Source organism: Procambarus clarkii, chromosome 8 (assembly GCF_040958095.1).
Source record: "Procambarus clarkii isolate CNS0578487 chromosome 8, FALCON_Pclarkii_2.0, whole genome shotgun sequence".
Lineage (NCBI taxonomy): Eukaryota > Metazoa > Arthropoda > Malacostraca > Decapoda > Cambaridae > Procambarus > Procambarus clarkii.
This window is the reverse complement of record NC_091157.1, coordinates 4,498,276-4,514,167: the sequence shown is the minus strand read 5'-3', so window position 1 is coordinate 4,514,167 and position 15,892 is coordinate 4,498,276. Positions and strand designations below refer to the sequence as shown.

General features: G+C 45.3%; 1 protein-coding gene across 1 annotated transcript; it reads left to right on the top strand.

Annotated features, from left to right (window-relative positions):
- The first annotated feature begins 3,840 nt into the window (after positions 1 to 3,840).
- Positions 3,841 to 4,437, top strand: LOC138359474 (sex-determining region Y protein-like). The gene has a single exon (XM_069318697.1). The coding sequence runs from the start codon at positions 3,841 to 3,843 to the stop codon at positions 4,435 to 4,437; it is 597 nt and encodes a 198-aa protein (XP_069174798.1).
- The last annotated feature ends 11,455 nt before the right edge of the window (positions 4,438 to 15,892 follow it).

Sequence of the window (15,892 nt, the reverse complement as noted above, 5' to 3'; positions counted from 1 at the left end):
ATGTCTTTATTTACTAAGGAAGTATAACTGATCTAATTCTACACACATTACTGGGACGTCTGGCTCCACACATCGCTGGGACGTCTGGCTCCACACATCGCTGGGACGTCTGGCTCCACACATCGCTGGGACGTCTGGCTCCACACATCGCTGGGACGTCTGGCTCCACACATCGCTGGGACGTCTGGCTCCACACATCGCTGGGACGTCTGGCTCCACACATCGCTGGGACGTCTGGCTCCACACATCGCTGGGACGTCTGGCTCCACACATCGCTGGGACGTCTGGCTCCACACATCGCTGGGACGTCTGGCTCCACACATCGCTGGGACGTCTGGCTCCACACATCGCTGGGACGTCTGGCTCCACACATCGCTGGGACGTCTGGCTCCACACATCGCTGGGACGTCTGGCTCCTCACATCGCTGGGACGTCTGGCTCCACACATCGCTGGGACGTCTGGCTCCACACATCGCTGGGACGTCTGGCTCCACACATCGCTGGGACGTCTGGCTCCACACATCGCTGGGACGTCTGGCTCCACACATCGCTGGGACGTCTGGCTCCACTCATGGCTGGGACCTGCCGACACATCTAGGATCCACCATAACACTCCGGCCATTGACCATGGCCGACCACTTGGGCTTACAGGTCAGCCCAGGCCCACATGGGCACGAGTATGTGTACGCGAGCGAGCCACCGAAGAAGCCGAGACGGTTCCCTGGAGCGCAGTACTCTCCCATCCGTCCAAGAGGTTGACAGACCCGTTGTGGCCGACGTTGTCCGTAGCCCGTCACCAGACAACAGCCACTGGAACAGTCGCTGTTGTCGATACACAGGTCTCCAGGCGTCGGTGGGAACATGAGACCTTGCGTTAAGGTACACAGCACTCCAAGTAAGGCAGCTAAGCCAAGAGCCGTGACACTGAACTCCTTCATGTTAACGATGCAAAGTGAATGTCAGAATAAGTTGTTGTTTTAGATTTAGCTACTCAGAACGAAGTGTCCATGTAGCACGGGCTATGGTGAGCCCGTAAAGCCAGAATCGGGGCCTTTTAACAGCTTTGCGAGTGAGGTGTAGATAGACTGACTTCGCAAAATCAACACTCGTATCTTCTAGCTCGTATCTTGTAACTATCATTACCTAGCCTCAAAACCTTTCTTTTATTAACATTAAACTGCATCTGTTAATCTTGTGACCATTTCAAAACCCTATTTAGATAGGCCTTCTGCAGTTACCTTCATTCTCATGTTCTTATGTAAAGGTACACAACGTCACAAATGAAGGCCAAAGTTACAGCCCCGCTCCTGTGCCAGGTAAGGCCACTACGGGCTCACCATAGCCGGTGCTACTTGGAACTTTTTGTTCCCAGTAGCTGGATCTATAACAACAACAACGTCACAAACCTTTCTGCTTCAACTATGCTGGAAAAAAATGATAGGAAATTTGTCAAACATGAACGGCCCCTGGTCCATGTTGTGAATCATTTCATTATCTATGTTTTTGAAGAGGAAGACAAACGGCTTTTGGAATTATCGATTCAAACCATTTACCGACAATTTTAAGCTAATAAAAACATAAGAATGAAGGTAACTGCAGAAGGGCTGTTGGCCCATACGAAGCAGCTTCTATTTACATCTGCAGACGATGAGTCACAATAACGTGGCTGAAGTATGTTGACGAGACCACACACTAGAAGGTGAAGGGACGACGACGTTTCGGTCCGTCCTGGACCAAAGGGAAGGGAATTAATTTTTGTTTTGCAGGGATATTCCTGCGGGGGTCTTAAGCTTCTGGCTGGCCCACTAATGTGACGCTGTTATCACTACCCAGCCTCAGAACCCGATATGTGACAGCATTAAACAGCATCTGCCAAACAAACGAATCAATTTACCGTCTTGGGCTGCACGGTAGAGCAACGGACTCGATTCATGCAGGTTGGTGTTCAATCCCTGACCATCGAAATGGTTAGGCACTATTCCCCCCCCCCCCCGCCCGTCCCATCCCAAATCCTTATCCTGATCCCTTCCGAGTGCTATACAGTCGTAATCGCTTGGCATTACCTCCCTCCCGCACAATTTTAAGCACGGTCAATAAATCTGATCAATCCCAAATCTCAACCATTTGGGCACAGAGCCTCCAGGCACTCCACTTACAACAGTTTCCCAATCTGACTTTTCTCAGTAACGATTCTGTACTTTACATAATTTTTGTTTGATAGAGGTAAACAAAAAATCTAGAGTATCTGTATATTCCTGCCAGTTGTACGTACTTCATAGTTTCTTTTTGCTTTTATTAACTATACAAAGTTGTATTTTTGTTATAATGATCTTTAGGCCAGTATAGTTATTCAGTTGGAGTCTTGTTATTCGACCTAATCAATTTGTAAAGTGTACTGCATTACTGGGCTACTGTTATGGCGTTACTTAACCAATAAGTAAGATATCGTGGATATTACTTTGCGTGGATATCGTCACAGCTATAGTAAGCATATTTTTAAATAAGTTATAATTTGAATCAACATTGTACACAACAGAGAAGGTCAGTAACCCCCCCCCCCCCGTGCAGGCGATGAGTCACAATAACGTGGCTAAAGTATGTTAACCAGACCACACACTAGAAGGTGAAGGGACGACGACGTTTCAGTCCGTCCTGGACCATTCTTAAGTCGATTATGTACCCCCCCCCCCCACAAACACCACCCTACACAACACAAGAGGTCAGCACACACACACACACACACACACACACACACACACACACACACACACACACACACAGGTGGAGGTTGACTCCATACACAGCTTTTAAGTGTAGATATGATAGAGCCCAGTAGGCTCAGGAATCTGTACACCAGTTGATTGACAGTTGAGAGGCGGGACCAAAGAGTTAGAGCTCAACCCCCGAAAGCATAACTCGGTAAGTAAAACTAGGTGAATACACACACACACACACAGAACAAGCCACACATCGTTAATATCCACATCTTTAAACTCTGTTGACAAGCTTAATGCGCTGTGTATTTTATTTTCTCCATTTTGATGCTAATGGAAAGATAATTCTGGAAGTGTTAACTACTTGCCTGAAGTTCCCATTAGTGTTTCATTACTGAGTGGAGGATAATGGTTGGCCAAGCGGTGGTGGGCGCTCGTGTGACACCATTAACAGGGCGGAACAAGCGTTAACTTCCCAACCATTAACATATTTATCGTATAGCGTCCAAAGGTTAGAGGGTGGTGGACCAGCTTATGATCTCATAACATCATAATTACAGGTTACTGATCATTCACCTGTAATTATCAGCTTGTCTGTCGCTAATCCAAGATGATAAAGATATCAATAGTCTAGAACACACACTCGATGAACCAGCTTAGAAGAGGGTAGATAAAGCCTAAGCTTCCCTATCCTTGTGTGATATATTTTATCTCAATAAGCTTGCCTGAGCTTGAACAATTGAGTCCAGAGATGGATAATCACCCCCCCCCCTCCCCCTTACACAAACCTGTGTACCAGGGGGCTACACCCCCTTCACCCACCTGTGTACCAGGGGGGCTACACCCCCTTCACCCACCTGTGTACTAGGGGGCTACACCCACCTGTGTACCAGGGGGCTACACCCACCTGTGTAGAGCGTCACCAAAGTGAGGATACAGTCACACACTACATACCTGAAACAAACAAACACGCAGTTTACAATGCTAATCCAAAATCTGTTTTAGTAACATTAAATAATACAAAATCACGAAACATTAAGCATAAATTACAGAAAATAATTTTTTTTAATGTTGTGGCCAGAAACGTAAAATTTTTATGTATCATAACATTCAGACATTCCACAGAATGGCCAGACATTCCACAGAATGGCCAGACATTCCACAGAATGGCCAGTCATTCCACAGAATGGCCAGACATTCCACAGAATGGCCAGACATTCCACAGAATGGCCAGACATTCCACAGAATGGCCAGACATTCCACAGAATGGCCAGACATTCCACAGAATGGCCAGACATTCCACAGAATGGCCAGTCATTCCACAGAATGGCCAGACATTCCACAGAATGGCCAGACATTCCACAGAATGGCCAGACATTCCACAGAATGGCCAGTCATTCCACAGAATGGCCAGACATTCCACAGAATGGCCAAACATTCCACAGAATGGCCAGACATTCCACAGAATGGCCAGACATTCCACAGAATGGCCAGACATTTCACAGAATGGCCAGACATTCCACAGAATGGCCAGACATTCCACAGAATGGCCAGACATTTCACAGAATGGCCAGACATTCCACAGAATGGCCAGACATTCCACAGAATGGCCAAACATTCCAGAGAATGGCCAGACATTCCAGAGAATGGCCAGACATTCCAGAGAATGGCCAGACATTCCAGAGAATGGCCAGACATTCCAAAGAATGACCAGACACCATAACAGCTCAACCAAGAGGATTTTACAACATTTTTTCACAACCAGAAAACCCTATAACCCCTACTACTAACCCCCTCAACAACTAGAATTCATCACAACCCCTACCACTAGCATCCACTATAACCACCACAACCACACAAACCACTAGTACCTCCCATTATCCAACCCCATTACAACTCCATTACAACCACAAGAATACAAATGAAGGCTCCTTGATTGGCGGTTTTCACCTCAAGAATGTCAGTAAATTTCAGTAATGGACAGCTCAGGCTGGTTAGAAATAAGGTAGTAACATATTAAGTGAAGAGAAAGGAAGAGGAGAGAGAGGGGGAGAGACTGAGATGGAGAGAGAGAATGAGACAGAGAGGAGAGGGAGACAGACAGAAAAAAATGGAGAGGAGGAAAGGGAGAGTTAGAGGAGAGGGAGAGGGCTTTGAAACCATTCATGCTTGACTCACAAATGTTACTCATGCTGCCCCAGCATGCTGAATTGATTTGATGAAATATCTCTACCCCAAATGGTCACGAGAGCTGTCGGGAATTGGGGTTAAGAGTCAGACCACTTTCCAATACTTTTGTACATCCAGTTGGCCGAGTGGTGATAGTACTGGACACGCCAAGGGACATGGAGGCCCTGGATGACCTCGTTCGAATCCCGCGAACCTGGTCAAACCTCGACTCACATGTAGTGTTGCATGGTTAGATGATTCATGAAGATTAAGCCAGCCAAGAGGTTGCACGGGCATGAATAGCCCAGAAAGTTTCGAGGTAATACAGTACTTCTCTCATATATAATCGATCTTCTTGAAGTATAGACTCAGCAAAGACACCAGTTTCTGGGGTCAGGATCTAGATAAGATAACGAAGGATAACAGCTCCTGGCTTGCCGTTATATTACAAACTGTTGTTGTTGTTTCAGATTTAGCTATCCATGTAGCACGGGCTATGGTGAGCCCGTAAACTTACAAACATTAACAATATTCCTAGTGAACCTCAATCTTAATAAAGAATCACAATGTAATTCCAGATTACATTATTCACTAAAATTGCATTTATCAAACAAACATACATTCCCGTCGAGTCGACTAATTCAAAGTAAAAAAATAATAATCCTGAATGTTATAATATTAATGTTGTTGTCTTGTAATCAAAACACCATTCACAAATTAATTTTTTGGGGCCATTCCCCCATTTAAAAATCTTTATCGCTCTCAACACGCTTGTAATGTTGCTTAAAAATATATATATATATATCGAAATTAGTTATTAAAATGTAATTTCATTTCGACACTCAATTACAGATATAATTACTCTGCCAGATGGCAAATCAGTTTGCACCCCACTTCTTTAACTACCGCTTGTTCAACTGCTGATATCAAGTTTCGGTCCAATATTTAATTTAAGAATAAGGAAAGAGAGAATAGGGAAAATGGGGAACTACATCAATGTTGTCTCAAGTTGGGTAATTGTGCTTGGTCTAATGGAGCCTCTCACTCACTCTCTCTCTCTCTCTCTCTCTCTCTCTCTCTCTCTCTCTCTCTCTCTCTCTCTCTCTCTCTCTCTCTCTCTCTCTCTCGCTCTCTCTCTCTCTCTCTCCTCCTCCTCTCTCTCCTCCTCCTCTCTCTCCTCCTCCTCCTCTCTCTCCTCCTCCTCTCTCTACTCCTCCTCTCTCTACTCCTCCTCTCTCTCCTCCTCCTCCCCTCTCTCTCTCTCTCTCTCTCACACACACACATGAATGTGGTAGCTGTGTACCTCTTCATGTATCGTCACATGATTGATAAAGATTAAACCACCCAAGAGGTGGCACGGACATGAATAGCCCGTAAGTGGTGGCCCTTTTGAGCCATTACCAGTATCAATAGATGATACTGGAGATCTGTGGAGGTGCGACTGCACCCTGCGTGACGGGAGATGTCTCCCGGACCAAATGGTGACCAAATGGTGATCGTCACATGATTCGTGCAGAGCAATATCACCATACTGGCACGGCTTCCAACATCACCCATACGCTAAAGCTCCTTGGGAATGCAGGTGTTATCAAGAGGGAATGCAAAACCTTAAATTACATACTCTGGATTAACGAGAGTTAGGGGTGACATGACTTAAGTCTACCAACGGGTGGAAGGGTATAACAAGCGCAGATGCGATTATTGCGTTAAATATGTCAACACAAAATAGAACACAAAACCAGTGATATAAATTGGATAAGATTAGGAAATACCTGGGTAAATACGGGTTTGGAAACAGGGTTGGTGATCTCTCCACAATGGGGGAGTGGGGAGGACTGGGAGGGTGAGGGGGTGAGAACAAAAGGTAAGGGGGAGACGGGGGGGAGGGGAAAGGTATTTGAAAATTACGTGATTACCTTGCTTTCTAGCATTGTATTTTCAGAATTTCAGAAGAAGAGCGACTGACAGACCCGGACAACGCCTAGTAACCCCCCCCCCCTTCTCTTCGTTTTTTAATTACCGGCTCTACGTGAAATGATCATTAATTTTGTAGTTCAAAGTAGTCAGCAGATGAGACCCGAGAAAGTTTCTTCCGACACCCAATTTGCACAACTTTTCAGGCCAAACTTTCAGTCAAAACATCGCAGGACTGAACTGAGAAATCCTGGTGCATGCCGCTCCCGATAGGAGCAAGAGAGAGAGAGAGAGAGAGAGAGAGAGAGAGAGAGAGAGAGAGAGAGAGAGAGAGAGAGAGAGAGAGAGAGAGAGAGAGAGAGAGAGAGAGAGAGAGACAACTCCCACTACAAGTGTTACCAGCCAGACCTTAATTACTGGTCCTGGTCAAACATGATAACAGTTTTGTTGCAATAAGGAGGAAAATCAGCCTCTGGAAGAGCACTAGAGAGCCTCAGGGCGCTCACACTCTCACTCCGTGACTCTCACCAAAGACTCAACCTATTTCGAGGCTCTTGCCACACGCTAAGTGCTTATTAAGTCCGGAATGTTGAGAGTGGAACTAACAGCAGGTGATTCCTTAAGGAAGAATCTGAAATGATTACGAGCCGGGGTGGGGATAAGGATGGAAGAACTTGAGGGAGCCTGGGACAACTTGAGGGAGTCTGGGACAACTTGAGGGAGTCTGGGACAACTTGAGGGAGGCTGGGACAACTTGAGGGAGGCTGGGACAACATCAGCGGCGTCACCCATCTCCCCATCACCGTTTAAGACCACCTTCATTGCCCCATTCCAAGGTTTATGATAATGCATTGTTCACGGAGAGTTTTTCCACTTGAGAGATATTATTCTTCCTTCCCTCAACACACGAGGGGATCACGGTGCTGTGTGTGTGTGTGTGTGTGTGTGTGTGTGTGTGTGTGTGTGTGTGTGTGTGTGTGTGTGTGTGTGTGTGTGTGTGTGTGTGTGTGTGCTCGCTCCCCCAATTTCTGCTCACCTATTTGCGCCTACAGGAGGGAAATCAGTAATTAGATCCCGCCTTTCTAGCCACCAGTTGCTAACTACAGTGACCCCTCACCTATTTCCCTGTCATATCTACATACATGAATGACGTATGTAAGACGCAGCAGCAGCAGGTCCATCACAACTACTAGTCTAACTACTAGTACAATCACTAGCACCACAATCATTAGCACCACCACTACCACCATCAACAGCACCTACACACACACACACACACACACACACACACACACACACACACACACACACACACTGTAAACTCATATCACCCGGGTTATTCATGTTTAACTGCAACAAAATGCCAACACACACAGGGAGATTGACCACTACACTGTCAGGAGTGGACGGTACACCGCGTCAATTCGCCTCGCGTGTAATGGATAGCAATAACGCTATGTTGTTTTTCAGTCGTTGACGAGTTGAGAATTGCAACAGCTATTCAATCAAGGATGAAAAGGGAATTGAAACACAGGTCCCATCACTGTCAGAATCAGAAAACTCAACAAAGTTCAATGGAAAGCTGATGAATAAGATGAATATAAAACGCAGACATGAATAGCCAGAAGTAATCTAACGATAAATAACTACTGAAGCGACCCCAGGAAGCTACATTTACTCACGAATGGGAAGACTTACCACAACCTATACTCACGATAGGTACCAACTCACCACAACACTCCCTCATGATAGGTACCAACTCACCACAACACTCCCTCACGAAATGCGAGATAGACAGACAAAATCAATGGGTTACGAAGGGTTGCATAGTTGCAACAGTAAATCACCGCCGGAAGGACAGCTGCAACCCAGAGCTCAATCACGTGAGGTATAGCCGACCAAAGGGGAAACACAGAGAGGCAGGCCGGCTTAAAGAGGATGGAATCAGGCCGCTACATCCAGTCCCACACACTCGCTGGCTCAGGTAAGGGGGATTCACGTGGCTAGCCTGACCCTCTAGGGGCGGAAGCAGCCGGATGGGTTCGCTTAATCTACACTAGGAAGCAAGCTACGGGCTCACCATAGCCCGTGCTACTTGGAACTTTTTGTTCCAGGTAGCGAATCTTTAACAACAAAGAACACAACGTGTTCGCTAATCTACCGGTAGATCAGGGTAGAGATTGGTGGATGATTTATTTTGTCTTGGAATGGAACTATAACCTCTTGTGGCACTCTGAAGCACTACACACAAAATGGAATTTGGTGTCTGAGAAGCAAACAGGACGTCGTGGATGTAAATACTGACCAGTGAGATAGTAACAGAGTTCAAGGTTGCGTTTACAGCCATATGTATAAATGAGGTCTGTGTGTGTCAATATCTTTGACCAAGGGAGATGTGGAGCCGCTTTCATTTTCTAGTACGACACTTTTCGGCCTTATGTAACGCCTACGAGTGTGTGTGTATGTGTGTGTGTGTATGTGTTTGTGTGTGTGTGTGTGTGTGTGTGTGTGTGTGTGTGTGTGTGTGTGTGTGTGTGTGTGTGTGTGTGTGTGTGTGTGTGACACTAAAACACAGAAAAGTCAACTGCCAGTGAAGATTTCGAAAAAAAATTACACTAAGAAAATAAATTTCGGCCCACGTTGGGGAATTGGTTTGTGGGGATGAAGGAAGGATCAGACAAGATCCCCCAAGACACCAATTCTCGTGATCCTTAACAAGCGGCCTGGGAGTGTTACAGGCGGCTTGGGAGTATAATAGAACGGATTCAGAGTGTAACAGATGGACTTGGAAGTGAGGGTGTATTTGGACGGCCTGGAAGTGTAACAGATGGACTACTGGCAGCCCAACAAGTCCCATTAACCTTATAAGCTGGGTGGGATTCTCTGTTAATCCTCTCTCAGTCAACTGGGTGGCGTTCTCTGGCAATCTTAGCCCCAATCGGCTGGGTGGCGACATCTGGCAATCCTGTCCCAGTCGGCTGGGTGGCGACATCTGGCAATCATGTTCCAGTCTGCTGGGTGGTGACATCTGGCAATCCTGTCCCAGTCAGCTGGGTGGCGACATCTGGCAATCATGTTCCAGTCTGCTGGGTGGTGACATCTGGCAATCCTGTCCCAGTCAGCTGGGTGGCGACATCTGGCAATCATGTTCCAGTCTGCTGGGTGGTGACATCTGGCAATCATATCCCAGTCGGCTGGGTGGCGACATCTGGCAATCCTGTCCCAGTCTGCTGGGTGGTGACATCTGGCAATCATATCCCAGTCACCTGGGTGGCGACATCTGGCAATCCTGTCGCAGTTGGCTGGGTGGCGACATCTGGCAATCCTGTCCCAGTCGGCTGGGTGGCGACATCTGGCAATCTTGTCCCAGTTGGCTGGGTGGCGACATCTGGCAATCCTGTCCCAGTCGGCTGGGTGGCGACATCTGGCAATCTTGTCCCAGTTGGCTGGGTGGCGACATCTGGCAATCCTGTCCCAGTCGGCTGGGTGGCGACATCTGGCAATCTTGTCCCAGTTGGCTGGGTGGCGACATCTGGCAATCCTGTCCCAGTCGGCTGGGTGGCGACATCTGGCAATCTTGTCCCAGTTGGCTGGGTGGCGACATCTGGCAATCCTGTCCCAGTCGGCTGGGTGGCGACATCTGGCAATCACGACTTTACCTGCCTGACGTCACGACCTGAAGTCACCATCTTGCTTCTTGCTGCCTGCCTGAGCATGACGTCATGACTGGCTGCCATCTTGATGCCTTAACCAGTTTAACATAACCTGACCTCGCTCTTGACACAAAAAACACCACAAATCCTCCCTCCGGCGGGCAACCGGTTGGTGCTTTTAGTTTGGTTCCATCTTGTGCTCGTCATTAGGCAACATCTTGTTGTAAACATCTGTTCACGAGAGGGTATGTCAGCTGCCAGACCGCCGCGCGACGATATCCCTCCGCCCAACAAACTAGTGCCTTCATATAATTCAGATTTAGAAGAACTAAGAAATGCCCAGAGACCTGAAAGTTGCAGTATTAAAAGTTATGACAAGTTTTGTAATAATAGGTATTTGTATGGTCAGCACAGTAACCGAACCAGGCAATGTGATGTAGTCATTGCGCGAAGTCTCCGTGGTGTAGTGGTAAGAGAGTCTCCGTGGTGTAGTGGTAAGACACTCGCCTGGCGTTCCGCGAGCGCTATGTCATGGGTTCGTATCCTGGCCGGGGAGGATTTACTGGGCGCAATTCCTTAACTGTAGCCTCTGTTTAACGCAACAGTAAAATGTGTACTTAGATGAAAAAACGATTCTTCGCGGCAGGGGGATCGTATTCCAGGGACCTGCCCGAAACGCTACGCGTACTAGTGGCTGTACAAGAATGTAACAATTCTTGTATATATCTCAAAAAAAAAAAAAAAAAAATCGCCTTGGCTATAGACACATCTGGCATTTTAGTGAGGCTGAGCCACTACCAGAATACTCAGATTGTAAACTCTGTGATAAACCTTTAATGCATTCACTAGAACACTATATTGATGAATATGAAACCGTAAAGGACTTTAGACCTCCTGGCCTCTTGTACCACCAACTGTGTAACTATTTTATTGACTCAGGTGTTCTGGACGACATCCTAACAATTTACCCAAAATTTGCTTGTCCATTTTAAAGAATGAAGAACAATTTTTATTTATATTACTTCTAAGCTGTATCACTTATGAACCCATCCCTGTCCTTGTGTGGAGTGCACAGTAGAAAGTTGTTTTCACATATCCATACATTAAAACATTGATTGTAATCATGATATATATGTGGTTCAGCCTACAGTTTAGACCTATTGTCTTATGAATGACCCTCTGTCCTGCGTGAGAGGGAATACCAGCATTATCCTCACTTTAATAAGAATATCAAAATCCTCAGATTAGGCAAAATTGTAATTAATTTTGTTAATAAAGATGTTAATAATAATAATTCATATATTTGATGATTGTGGATAACCAGCCGAATATATATATATATATATATATATATATATATATATATATATATATATATATATATATATATATATTGTGACGATAATCTCCTTCAAGAGATTGAGCCTGCTCTTCCCTCCAAAGTTCGTCGCTACAAATCTATATACAACTAATATGGAAGAAATATCCAACAAATACACCACCAAGGTTTGCCAGAGCGCAAACGTATGCAGCCCCAGGAACACCTGCTCCACCTCGAACCACCAAACTACCTGTCTGTCGCCTGCTCATCGCTGATTGGCTGCGTGTCCAGTTGCACCTGCCCTCCACTCACCACACTACCTGATGTCTGGGTCCACCACGACCTCAGCCCTCAGAATATCCAGTGCTTTCAACAAGTTAACACGTCTCGTTGGTAGACTAAGCTGTGGCTTACGTGTACTAAGAGAGGTGGCAGCTTAAAGCCAATATTCCTGCACCTATTTACATTGTTTGTTATACACTTGTTATTACTCACTTGTCTTAACGTAACTTTTCATTTTGTCATTTGATTATTCTTATTATTTTGATTGATTGATTTTATGTTCCAATTTGTATGTCCATTTTATTCATGTTTTGCTTTTCTAACGTAATTAAAATCTCATTGTTAAATTTACTTGTGTTTTGTGTGTCTTCTCATTACCTTATCACAGACGAAGTTCCAGATTTTCTATTTTTTGTTTCTATATGTGACGAGGCCATACCCCTAGCTTTTGAACAGCCGAACACCAACGCGTTACCGTCACAATATATATATATATATATATATATATATATATATATATATATATATATATATATATATATATATATATATATATATATATATATATGTATATATATATATATATATATATATATATATATATATGTATATATATATATATATGTATATATATATATATATATATGTATATATATATATATATATATGTATATATATATATATATATATATGTATATATATATATATATATATATATATATATATATATATATATATATATATGTCGTACCTAGTAGCCAGAACGCACTTCTCAGCCTACTATGCAAGGCCCAATTTGCCTAATAAGCCAAGTTTTCCTGAATTAATATATTTTCTCTAATTTTTTTCTTATGAAATGATAAAGCTACCCATTTCATTATGTATGAGGTCATTTTTTTTTTATTGGAGTTAAAATTAACGTAGATATATGACCGAACCTAACCTACCTTACCTAACCTAACCTAACCTATCTTTATAAGTTAGGTTAGGTTAGGTAGCCTAAAAAGTTAGGTTAGGTTAGGTTAGGTAGGTTAGGTAGTCGAAAAGCAATTAATTCATGAAAACTTGGCTTATTAGGCAAATCGGGCCTTGCATAGTAGGCTGAGAAATGCGTTCTGGCTACTAGGTACGACATATATATATATACACGTGTGTGTGTGTGTGTGTTTATATCACGAAAATAAACACGTGATTAAAAATGTGACAGTGTCAGACCACGGAGGAAAATTTAAACAGGAATTCCCTTAAGTACTTTCGTATATTAATATCTTTCGTATATTAATGCATCTTCACTCCAGAAGATGTATTAATACATCAAATGAGTATCTGTTTCCAGCTTGGTGAAGCACGCGCACTCAGCCTCGTTTAACAAGCACCAACAACAGTAAGCAGTAGATCATCGTTAGCGGCCATGAGGCAACACTAGTCATTAGCTCTGCAACCCAGGCGAAATCTTGCTCAATTCCAGTGTTTAAACTGTGCACTTGCACGGTGCATGCTTCCACGCCTCTTGTCGTGTCCTCTGAGTGATGTCCTCTCCTGCACCTCCAGAGGTGTCAACTTGCAAAGACCGCGACCATTGTTGCTCTGATCTTGACACCATTGTTGCTCTGATCCTGACACCTCTTTCCTTTTCCAGTTTCATTGAACAACTCCCCATTGTTTTGTTTTTAGGAGCCAACACGTAGGATCCGTGTTGAGGGCTCGAACCTATGCGGTAGGTGTTCTCACACACATACACATACACTAGACTAGGCCACGACATGGTCAAAAGGATTGACCATTGATGTTTTATTGCTGCATCACGATAGTGTTGTAGGAAAAATGATTGATTTATGAGGAGAAATACTTAGAACTTGCACTTCATTAAATTAAAAAAATACTTTATGTAAAAATAATACCACTAAAAGTCCTTAGCTAGGGTTGTAAATCCTACTCCTCTAGTCCTAAGAAGGACAGTGGGGCTGTAGGGGGCAGGTGGGAGCTTAAAGCTGGATGGAGTTTTTGATTGGAGATCCACAATCCACCTCCTGGCATTTCAACATATTAGCTTGTACTCTTATACAAGGATAAGATTAAATAGTTCTGTGACTGAACACTGGTTCTGTTCTAGCTCAAGGATCTGAACAATATACACAGTCTAGTCTAGCTCTAAAATGACTACAACAGCCAATAATCACACAGTAATATACACAACAAGTTGTATTATACAAGTATGATAGGTTGGGGGCCCACCTAAGGACTCCAGGGCCCACCCGAGGGCTCCAGGGCCCACCTGAGGACACCAGGGCCCACCTGAGGACACCAGGGCCCACCTGAGGATTCCATGGCCCACATGAGGACTCCAGGGCCCACCTCTGGACACCAGCGCCCACCTCTGGACACCAGGGCCCACCTGAGGACACCAGGGCCCACCTGAGGACACCAGGGCGCACCTGAGGGCACCAGGGCCCACCTAAGGACACCATGGCCCACCTGAGGACACCAGGGCCCACCTGAGGACACCAGGGCCCACCTCTGGACACCAGGGCCCACCTCTGGACACCAGGGCCCACATGAGGACACCAGGGCCCACCTGAGGGCACCAGGGCCCACCTGAGGGCACCAGGGCCCACCTCTGGACACCAACCTGGGGACATACTGGCCCACCACCAGTCATACGGCATCATCATCCCCCAGAACAAACGCAGAACCTGTTAGAGCCGAAGATAAAATAACAGATAATGATGTTTGGCAAAGTCTTCCACTAACGCAAAATAAACAGAGATAACAAGACATGAGCCGAAGTAGTCAAACACCTGCTGCTTTATTATGTCTAACTTTTGTTTTGTTTTGCATCTCGTGAATGTTCTCAATTGGAAAGGAACACACACCTAAGGAGAGTTAATTAAAGTTATTATTGACATACGAGAGAGACGGATTACCTCGTGCTGCTGCTGAGACCCTTGATGGGTCAGCTAGTTGGGGGCTCATTCATGAGTCTAATTGTTTAGAAACAATTAGACGATGTTGGGGGTCGGAGGGGGGAGGGGGGAGTGACGGTAGGTGAATGGAGATCTGGAGGAGTTGGGTCTCTGTCTGTCTCTCTCTCTCTCTCTCTCTCTCTCTCTCTCTCTCTCTCTCTCTCACCTCTCTCTCTCTCACCTCTCTCTTTCTCTCTCTCTCTCTCTCACCTCTCTCTCTCTCTCTCTCTCTCTCTCTCTCTCTCTCTCTCTCTCTCTCTCTCTCTCTCTCTCTCTCTCTCTCTCACCTCTCTCTTTCTCTCTCTCTCTCTCACCTCTCTCTCTCTCTCTCTCACCTCTCTCTCTCTCTTCTCTCTCACCTCTCTCTCTCTCTCTCACCTCTCTCTTTCTCTCTCACCTCTCTCTCTCTCTCCCTCTCTCTCTCTCTCTCTCTCTCTCTCTCTCTCTCTCTCTCTCTCTCACCTCTCTCTCTCTCTCTCTCTCTCTCTCTCTCTCTCTCTCTCTCTCTCTCTCTCTCTCTCTCTCTCTCTCTCTCTCTCTCACCTCTCTCTTTCTCTTTCTCTCTCTCTCACCTCTCTCTTTCTCTCTCTCTCTCTCACCTCTCTCTCTCTCTCTCTCTCTCTCTCTCTCTCTCTCTCTCTCTCTCTCTCTCTCTCTCTCTCCTCTCTCTCTCTCCCTCTCTCTTTAACCTTTCCTCTCTTCCAGCCATCAATAATTTTTCCGTGTATTACAAAGCAAATCCCATCACTCTTTCTCCATTTAGTTCCTCCTTCACTCGCATGTCTGTCACTCCTGCTCCTCCTGCTCCTTCACTCCCGCCTCCACACCACAACCAACCGCACACAGACACCTGGGAAACATGACAACAACAACAAC

Bases quoted from the DNA above. Each gene is read 5' to 3' on its own strand.
- LOC138359474 (XM_069318697.1), top strand. From the start codon at position 3,841: ATGGCCAGACATTCCACAGAATGGCCAGACATTCCACAGAATGGCCAG.